The following is a 10,359-nucleotide window of genomic DNA, read 5'->3' as shown; positions in this document are numbered from 1 at the left end:
TAGATTTATTTAGTGTCCTGAAGTTAAATTACCCAAGTTTCGCTGATGGGATTTCAACTCCTATCTCTCTGAACCTTGTAACCATGAAGTCACTGAACCCATAAGCAGAGAGAGAGAGACTAGTTGTCTGATTGATGCACTGTGCACAAACAGAATCAACTCCAACAAAGGAAGGAAAGTCAAACAAGGGTGTCACGGTTAGCGTATAGCGGTTAGCGCAACGCTGTTACAGCGCCAGCGATCGGGACCTGGGTCGAATCCTACACTGTCTGTAGGAGTATGTACGTTCTCCCTGTGTGTGCAAGGGTTTCCTCTGGGTGCTCCGGTTTCCTCCCACCGTTCAAGATGTACTGGGGTTTGTAGGTTAATTGGGCAGCACAAGCTTGAAGGCTGAAAGAGCCTGTTACTGTGCTGTCTCTAAAATTTAAATTTATTTCAAATCCATGGATTTGTGGTGATTGAAGCTGTGACAAAAACATTAGTTCCAAGGGAGCTCGATATTTAGTTGAAACCAAATCAGAGTGTGGCCGCATTCATTTTGCCTGATCATGCCCCAATGAAGGCCTTCAGATATTTATGTTGAAAGAACTTTATAAGCGCAGATTGTTGTTAAAGAGTCTCCAGTCCTAGCAAACAGAATAAATGGAAGAAAAGATGTCTGGAGTTGAAAAAGTGAAACTTTGATAGCAGGATGAGGCAGTAAGATCTAATGGAGACCATGCTGGCATTAGTGACAGCAGGGCAGAGGGAATGCTGGGACACTCATGGTCGAGGAGAATAGATGGAATGCTGGGGTACATGGTCAAAGAGGACAGAGGGAATGCTTGGGCATTTACATGCAAGAGGGCAGAGGGAATGCTGGAACACATGGACGAAGAAGACAGACAGAATGCCGGGGAGCTAATGAAAATTAGCCTGGAGAATTGTTGGAAATCTGGGCCAAAAGGCATGAACTTCATTTTATGAATTTATGCTCATGGTCTTAGCGACTGCAACAGTAAATGGGATAAGGGCAGAGAGAAATCTGGGCACTCATGGTGGAAGAAGGCAGAGGGAATGCTGGGACATTCATGGTGTTGGAGTTGGCCCTAAGCCCAAGAGCTCCTGCCTTTCAGCATTAAACTACTCAGAACTGTACAGAGATGTGCAGATGTAAAATAAATCTGGAAACAAAAACAGAAAATGCTGGGATTACAAAGTTGGTATCAGAAAGCAAATGATTTAATGCTCCTGTTTCTCTTCCATTAGAATTCAGAGTTTGGTGAGGGGATCACAACCTGAAATTCTTGGAGTGATTTTTCGATGCTAACTCATTTTTACATGGGAAAAGTTGATGCAGAACTTTACCAATTGATTATAATGAAATAGTATAAATTTTCAATATGTAAAGCGCTGTGCAGAAATGCCGATTTATCACATCTACTGTAAGGGATTAAAATATTAAGTTAATTTTAGATGCCACAAATATTGTAGAATAGTTTTGCAATGTTCCCATTGCAAATTTAGAATTTTAATGGTAAAAAGAATTACAGTAAATATTTGAATAGATAATGTTTAAGAACACTTGCATATTTTAATGGTTATTTCGTTCTCAAACTGTTAAAATTAACCTGTACAAATATTTCACTTTAAAAGTGCTAGTTATATCAACCTTACTACAGGCAGTAAATTATCTCTATGAAAATCAAATATTTGCAAAATACCATGAAAATTAGCCTGGAGAATTGTTAGAAATCTGGGCCAAAAGGCATGAACTTCATTTTATGAATTTATGCTCATGGTCTTAGCGACTGCAACAGTAAATGGGATAAGGGCAGAGAGAAATCTGGGCACTCATGGTGGAAGAAGGCAGAGGGAATGCTGGGACATTCATGGTGTTGGAGTTGGCCCTAAGCCCAAGAGCTCCTGCCTTTCAGCATTAAACTACTCAGAACTGTACAGAGATGTGCAGATGTAAAATAAATCTGGAAACAAAAACAGAAAATGCTGGGATTACAAAGTTGGTATCAGAAAGCAAATGATTTAATGCTCCTGTTTCTCTTCCATTAGAATTCAGAGTTTGGTGAGGGGATCACAACCTGAAATTCTTGGAGTGATTTTTCGATGCTAACTCATTTTTACATGGGAAAAGTTGATGCAGAACTTTACCAATTGATTATAATGAAATAGTATAAATTTTCAATATGTAAAGCGCTGTGCATAAATGCCGATTTATCACATCTACTGTAAGGGATTAAAATATTAAGTTAATTTTAGATGCCACAAATATTGTAGAATAGTTTTGCAATGTTCCCATTGCAAATTTAGAATTTTAATGGTAAAAAGAATTACAGTAAATATTTGAATAGATAATGTTTAAGAACACTTGCATATTTTAATGGTTATTTCGTTCTCAAACTGTTAAAATTAACCTGTACAAATATTTCACTTTAAAAGTGCTAGTTATATCAACCTTACTACAGGCAGTAAATTATCTCTATGAAAATCAAATATTTGCAAAATACCATGAAAATTAGCCTGGAGAATTGTTAGAAATCTGGGCCAAAAGGCATGAACTTCATTTTATGAATTTATGCTCATGGTCTTAGCGACTGCAACAGTAAATGGGATAAGGAGTAGGAATTAATTGTCTGTACCAAATTTAGTAGCAGCTATTCTCTGCTTCCAAAATTTAGCTCCACATCAACAGAACCAAATTCAGGAAGCAGAGTTTAGCCGGCTCCCACCTATGACTAAGGACAAGGTTCTACCCCAAGCTGTTTCATTGTCCAAGGTGTGTTATTCCGATAAAACTCTTAATTAAAAGCCCAGTCTATCTATTTCTGGGAGCCATTAAAGATCACACAATACTATTTGACAAACAGGAGTAAATTCCCTGGCCCTTTGCCCATATTCCTGCAGAAAGCCAACACCACCAATACCAGGTTCACCCAACCGTTCTCTGTGAACTCCTACAGAGGGTAAAATGACAGCTACATTTGTCTGGGGAAAAACAGTCTCATCAAAATAATTGACTGTACCTGAAGTACTCAGAGGTGTGATAAGGTGCTATACAAATGCAAATATTTCTCTCTTGAATAAGGGGGGTTATTCACATTGTGATTAATATAAAACACAGTTTCATATTTTAAAAACCTCGTTACAGCTCCAAATGTAATATTTATCTATTAATATATACTTTTCAAAATTATATTCAGTTTGTACCTGAGTAGATCCTTCACTTTACTTTCATATCTCACTGTTAACCCTTGAGTGGCCGCCTTCTGCTTTGAATTAGCAGCAGTGTTATACGAGAGCACCGGTCGAGCTGACCCGCTCTTTAGTAATGTGCGGTTTTACATGTAGTGATAAAGTGTATCCTGAAAATACGTCCCTGGTTTAAATATTTCAATGATCAGTATTCAAGTAGAATGTGGATATTTGAGAGAACCTTATATATAACAAAATAGAAAGAGGAAGCTGTTGAGATTGTCTGGAGGTTGGGGGTATGGAGGAGAGCTGTAAATGGTAGGGGTTGGGAACCTGAGTTAGCAAGACAGCAAACTCCGATTGTGGGAGGGAGCCCGTATTCACAGCTATGATTATCAGACCACGTGAAGTTGAAACAGCCAAGGCTTGCTGGGTTGTCAAAGCTACAATCCTCGTAGTGCCACCAGTGGAGGTGCCGCACAAAGGGACCTCGTGGTCAACGTAAGGGTTTCCATCTATGTTCCATATCATCAGCTCAGCTGCCAATCTCAGCCTATTTATTTTTGTATTCCAGTTTAGGATTTGTCCTAAAGGAAGAGGAAACTGCCAAAATCAGTCTTTCCAAACTGCCCAGCCACCCAGAGAATGCAAACACAATAGAGCAGCAAATAAATATAAGGTGCTTGGGCTGGGGCTTCCAGACTGAATGCATCTCCGCTCAATATCCTTTCATTCGGGCTATGAAATTTGGCCTGGTACCTCCCAGCTAATGGATGGCAGTGGCTCCACTAAACAAGAATTGTATTGAGCACTGTGTTCTCTGTCTGGTGGATACAGCCCATTTTAATTTGAGATGCAAATCAAAATTGCATTTCCAACTTATAATGACGGATGGAAATTGCAAAAGTCCCCTACTCTTGGCTGCTCAGTTTCACTGTTGTGACCTTGTAAATCACTGGCTGATGGTTCAGTATTGAGGTAATTCATCACACGCAAGAACTTTGCAAACGTTGAAGGTCTGCCTTTTCGCTTTTTTTTTGTTTCTGACAATGGCATTACCCCCAGTAGAAGGTGAGAAAGTCAAGCAGAGACAACCTTAACATTCAGTTTTCCAAAGATGACCTTCAAAGCTTGCCAGGCAACTTGACATGCTTTGTGTGGTTGTGTATTTCAAGAAGGGAGAAATATAAAATGAGTGTGGTAAAAACAATGTCACCTGGGAAATAGCCACTAAAGGGTTAACTAAAAGGCTACCAAGGAAACCACTCAAGCTCAGGGTGCAGGGACTAAACTCCCTTGACCCTTTCCCTGGTAGGCACATATTAAACCCAAATTACACAGGGTTGAAATTTGTCATCGGTTTCATGTATCGTTACACGATGTCATTACATCTGTGCCCTGTATCAGTTTGCCAAATTTCAATGAATTGAATCTCAAAGAAATTTGGAGCACAGAAGAAAACCTATCAGCCCATCGTTTTCTAGGCTGGTTGAATGCGACTGAAGTTTTGAAATAGAATAAAATATGTGTCTGCTTCTACACCAAGGATTTAGCACAGGGACCAAGACAAATTTCTACCCAGCTTTGTCTCCTTCAGGATTTACTAACTGATACATTTGATTTCAATGTTCTTGGCCACCTCATTCCAATAGTGTTCCTGAGCCAGGGAATCCTGTGGACCACTTTCCTGTTTTTCTGTGGTCCTTCCCGATTGCGCTCCTTGTCAGAAATCATAACTGGCAGCTTTGGCTCTCCGCTGGCAACCTGCGTGTTGATGGGAGGCGTCACCTGACAAGAGGAGGCTTCAATGTGGTGATGGAACCCGGTGAGTTGGCCAATGAGGAAGGAGGAAGAAGGCTTTGCGTGGGACTGCCTTCATCTATTGTTCTCCTTTTGAAAGCAGCTCTGCATTGTAGATAAGCATGCAAAGTTCCCGTCACTTGAGTGCAGCCAAAGATTCTGCTGTGCTTGCCAAATTTTGTTGTAAACACGTCACCGGTATCTTTCAACCCTGCCTATGGCAATTCCTCCCAGATGCAGGGAAATTTATGTCTTGAGTTTCTTCTTCATTATCTTAACTATTGTATTGGAAAGAAATAGTCAACACTGATGATAACACCAGTCTCCCTTCCACAGGCAACAATAAGGCAAACTTCCATTGTATGATTGTCCGCTGGAAATGTTTCTGAACACATGAGAAATGAAGATGGGACTGTTGGCCATTTTGTTTTGGAGGTGGCTGTTTATAAAATCAGCTGTGAAGCAGCAATGGACAGCTGGTCACCACGACCTTACTTTGTAAGACAGAGCACGAGGATAAAAGGACATTACTGTGACACAAAATATTTGCAACTGTACCCGCATTAATGGAATGGTTTCTAGACAAGTCTAGACTGAAGAAAAATGACCTGCAGTGGACAAAGAGCTGACGATTGTTTTACTTGGTGTTCCAAGTTAGAAGGGGTTTTTTTTAACTTAAACCTACACTTCCTGCTCTTCAAATACTTCCAGGAATAAGGGAGGGAAGAGTTCGGTGGGACATTCAACCTTCATGTGTAGGAAACGACTGGCGTGACAGGCTCCAATCATCCGTAGGTCTGTAACTTTCATCAACAGTTTTGGCCAGAAATGTGGAATGTTGTGTTTGCGATAGTTTATGTAATGTTCAAATGCCAGGAGGTAGGCCTCTTGGCATTGCTCTATTTTGCTTATACAGGTCAATCCTGTTCGATCTGTAAACAATAGCGAAGAGTTCATCAGTCACCGTCTTCCAAATGGTCATTATTCTATCCCTCTAAGAAAAAAATTGCAACATTGCCAGATTATTGCGGATTTAAGGTGCCAAGGGAAATATTGAACTCATACGCAAAACTCAATTAAGAAAAAAATGTATGCACCAGAATTTTCACTCTTAAAGTTCTACATAAATGCAAGTCACAGTTACCCATTTTGAGTTGTCGACGTTGGCCTGAGCAACTCAAGATGTTTCTGGGGCTAAAATGATGGGCCTTCAACCAGAACTATCTTCCTTCTGGCAACTCCTCAATCGAGTGTTTTCGTCTCATTATCTGGGGACTTCAGCTTTAACTGTGCTGTTTGATCAGGGCAATTTGCCCCGTCATCGACGTCCTGGTGATTGACATTGACCTGACACTCCACAGGAGGGCGGTGGAATACTCTCCAGATGAGGCAATTCCAACCATACTCAGGATACTTGCCCGGCACTTCATCCAACACCCTAAACTTTCGCTCCCCCTGTCACACGAGGCTACTCCAATCACACCTACAAAATCTATCGATAAAAAAGACAAGGACAGAATCCATAATGGATTGCCAATTCTTCATGCTTGTCTGTGTCTCCAACAGAACCCATTCATTCACCTGTGACTTCCTTGTCAATTGGCATCTGTGTGTGAAGACTGTTCAGCTGTTTCTATCGACCATGGATGAGTCTTTTCACAGCTGCATGAAAGCCAGCATTCCAGGACATCGTGCCATCACCTCAGAAAGTCTGGAACTGGGGATGGCGAAAAGAATCAAACCAGAAGGAAAAGCAATGGGGATAGGCTGTCTGGCTGCTTGTTCCTGCTCTGTTATTCACTAATCAGGTCATGGCAGATCTTTTGCCTCAGTCCCACTCTGCAGTACCGATCCCAAATCCCTTCATTCACCAAGAACTCAAAAGATCAGAGGGCAGAAACTGCTTCATTAATCAGAGACTTTTTAATATCTGCAGACGACAGGAATGAAGAACTGATCGGACAGGAAGGGGTGAAGGGACAGGACCAGCCATGACGCAGTTGTAATTCCCAACTCCAGATGGCTGGGGAAACCAGTCAGACCTGGGCATGAAGAGAACCAAGAGTAATAGGAGCAGTGCTGGAACAGGGCACGGAGGGTGAAGACCAGCCATGATTCTGATGACCTGTTCCTGCTTCCAGCGTTCTCATGAATTGAGGAGCTGGCACCTCCTACTTCTCTTTCCGATGAAGCCACAATCATGATCTTCGAGCACAGGAGAGCCCATGTAAAGAAGGGAATGGAATGAATATTAGACGCCCTACTTCAGAGCCTTACCTGAGGACATCAAAAGAACTGTCTGGAGCAGGGCCACCTCTGTGTCATCCAGACTGAAGGCCGATAAAGATTTGCCCAACTCAAATATGGCATCAGAGACAACGCCAAGACCTCCGTTTTTCAGCTGCTCTCTCTTGACGGCCATCTCCCCGTTTAGTGTCAGCGTCTCACTCTCTGCATCATAGCGAACAGCAGCTCTCAAAGACATGATCTCCATGCAGCAGCCCTTCAGAAGGATGATCTGATCCTCACAAGGCAGCTGAAAGAGGACATAGATAAAATGCGGCAAATTAAAGCCAATAGTTGCAGATTTAGCAGGAAGGCAATGCTACAGAATGTGAGCTGGAACACGAGGTTAAGAGTTCCCCAGCCACGACACTGACAGCATGTTTGTGAAAGCAGAACACAATGACAAGAAGCAAGACTCTGTCTCCTTCCAATCTTCTGCATGCCTAGCTGAGATTGTCAATGGCCTTGCTTCCCAGCCATGAGTACTCCCTCTATGTAAGGGAAGAAACTTGGCTTGAACAGAGTTGGTGACTGCAGGTCACCGGAGTGAGCCACAAAGACAGTGGGAGGATGTCAAACAATGCTCCAATATCTCATTCATTGAAGTTTCCAAGGAATAGTTAATTAACTGCCAATTACCAATGGCATCGCCTGTCACAGTGCTTGATGCACCGTCAAGAGGCACGTCCATGCTGGCCAACTGTCCTGAGCTGGGGAGCAGTCTGTGGAACGATCACCTTTATTCAGGAGTCTGTGGGTGGAGACACAGATACAGCCAGCTAATGGGTGTGCCCCGACAGATAAATATACAGACTGTGATTTACCATATTCACCCATATTTAAAAAGAGTCCGGTGGGGTTAGATACAATCACAAGGTAAGTCTCTCGGGTGGTACTGGCTGTGATTGCAGAGCAATGATGGGGTCCTGGACAGTCTTGGGGGGGGGGGGGCGGGGGACTGTATGCAGTCATCAGCATTGGCTTGGTTGGTGTGCAGTGTCGAGTCTGGTACGCCATCCATTGAGAGAACCTGCCATGGCCCTGGTGCATCGTGGATGGCGAGAGGTGAAAGGGGTACGGGTGATAAGTAATGGTTTCCGGAGGGTGCCAGATCCCTAATAGAGACCATGTCTTCGTGCCCATCAGGGTATGCCGCATAGGCATATTGAGGATTGGCACGGAGGACATGGACCCTTTCGACCAGTGGGTCGGACTTATGGCTCCTCACATGTTTCTGGAGTAGGACCGGCCCTGGGGACATCAGCCATGCTGGCAGCGTGGTCCCTGTAGCAGACTTCCTAGGAAATGAAAACATTCGTTCATGTGGTATAGCATTGGCAGAGGTACTTAGGAGTGACCTTATTGAATGGAGCGCCTCAGGGAGGGCCCCTTACCAGTGGGAAACAGGAAGGCCTCTAGACCACAGGGCTAGGAGGATGGCCTTTCAGACTGTGGCGTTCTCCCTTTCCACCTGCCCGTTCCCTCGGAGTTGTAGCTAGTGGTCCTGCTTGTGGCAATGCCAGTGGAAAGTTCAATTCTCCACCTCAATATCTTGTCATTTTTTTATTTTACCTCGTGCTGGTTGTTGAACATGAACCCAACTGCACGTTGGTTAGTCAATTGTTTGCCAGCCAGGTAGTGTCTCCAGTGCTGTACCACTTTGACAATGGCTTGGGCCTCCTTCTCTTGCCGTTGTCTCTGATACCAAATTTCGGGGCCTTGGAGGGTGTGGGAAAAGAAAGTGAAGAATCTGCCTGCCTGGTTTAGTGTGGCAGCCAGGGCGAAGTTAGACGCATCAGATTCGTCCATAGCGTGCATCGCAGCTTTGGCAATGTCTGCCTTGATGCGACTGAAAGCTGCATGGGCTTCTGGTGCCAGGGGAAAGAAGGTAGATTTAACCAGGGGGTGGGCCTTGTCCACATAATTGGGTACCTACTGGACAAAGTCAGAGAAAAAGCCCAGGTACCTTTTCAGGGCCTTGAGACTGTGGGGGAGGGGGGAGTTCCAGGACTGGGAGCCATGCAGTCAGGTTCAGGGTCAATGACTTTTCTCAATGACACAGCCAAGGATGGCAAACTGGGTTGTGCGAAATATGCTTTTATCCTTATTGTATGTGAGGGTATCTGCCTGTCCCGCATCGGACTTGTCAGCCACAAACGAGCCTGCAGCTGACGTGGACTTTTTACCCCCTCCATAAATCTTTGTCCACGAAGCCAAGCCAAAGAAGATGTGAGGGTGAGGAGTCTGACAATCTGGAGAAATTTTTGGAGGTGTCATGGTCCTGCAGGTCATGGCTCCAGATGGTGACATTGTCCAAATACAGGATTGAGGCCTGCAGCTCATACTGATCTACCATGCGGTCCATTTCCCGTTGGAAGACGGAGACCCCATTGGTGATGCCAAAGGGGACTCTCAGAAAATTATAGAGGCAGCCATCCACCTCAAAAGCAGTATATGGGCGGTCCTATGGGCGGATAGGAAGCTGATGGTAGGCCGACTTTAGGTTGATGGTGGAGAATACCTGATATTGTGTGATTTGGTTCACCATGTTGGATATATGGGAAAGGGGGGTACATGCTCAGCTGTGTGTATCTATTAAAGGTCTGACTGTAGTCGATAACCATTCTGATTTTTTCCCATTCCTCATCACCACCACTTGTGCTCTCCAAGGACTGCTGCTGGGTTTAATGATCCCCTTGCTGAGTAGCTGCCCTCTGCCCTAATAAAGGCCCTGTCCCCAGCACTGACCCATTTACTTTTGGTGGCGATGGGTTTACAGTTGTGGGTGAGGGTGGAAAACAGTGGTGGAGGGGTGATTATGAGGGTGGAGAGTCCGCAGCTCATGCGTGCTGGCTGGTTAGGTTGTTGGCTGGAAGCAGTGGGGGGGGTGGGGGGGTCGGTTGAAGGGTAGTTGCTGGTAGAGTGCAGTGGGCTGTCTAAAACTGCTGGTTACAGATAGTGAGGGGGGGATGGGGCCCACCATACTCCATCATTACACTTTGAAACTCCAGTCCCAGTAGCACGGCACCACGTAGCTGCGACATCACTAGGAGTTTGAAGTCATTGTAGTCCATACCCCGTTTC

General features: G+C 44.2%; 1 protein-coding gene across 6 annotated transcripts in view; it reads right to left on the bottom strand.

Annotated features, from left to right (window-relative positions):
- Positions 1 to 1,447: 1,447 nt before the first annotated feature.
- Positions 1,448 to 10,359, bottom strand: part of LOC138747523 (thyroid hormone receptor alpha) — a 471,266-nt gene continuing 462,354 nt past the window's right edge. For 5 of the 6 annotated variants that reach the window (XM_069906806.1, XM_069906805.1, XM_069906808.1 and 2 more), the window contains 2 exons: positions 7,267 to 7,525; positions 1,449 to 5,921 (listed from right to left, as the gene is read on the bottom strand). In XM_069906806.1, the coding sequence (XP_069762907.1) occupies positions 5,671 to 5,921; positions 7,267 to 7,525 (510 nt within the window). In that variant the 3' untranslated portion in view covers positions 1,449 to 5,670. Of the gene's footprint in view, positions 5,922 to 7,266; positions 7,526 to 10,359 lie in introns of all 6 variants that reach the window. The other variant, XM_069906804.1, reaches the window with a different exon arrangement.

Source organism: Narcine bancroftii, chromosome 12 (assembly GCF_036971445.1).
Source record: "Narcine bancroftii isolate sNarBan1 chromosome 12, sNarBan1.hap1, whole genome shotgun sequence".
Taxonomy (NCBI): domain Eukaryota; kingdom Metazoa; phylum Chordata; class Chondrichthyes; order Torpediniformes; family Narcinidae; genus Narcine; species Narcine bancroftii.
This window is presented reverse-complemented; position numbering and strand designations above follow the sequence as displayed.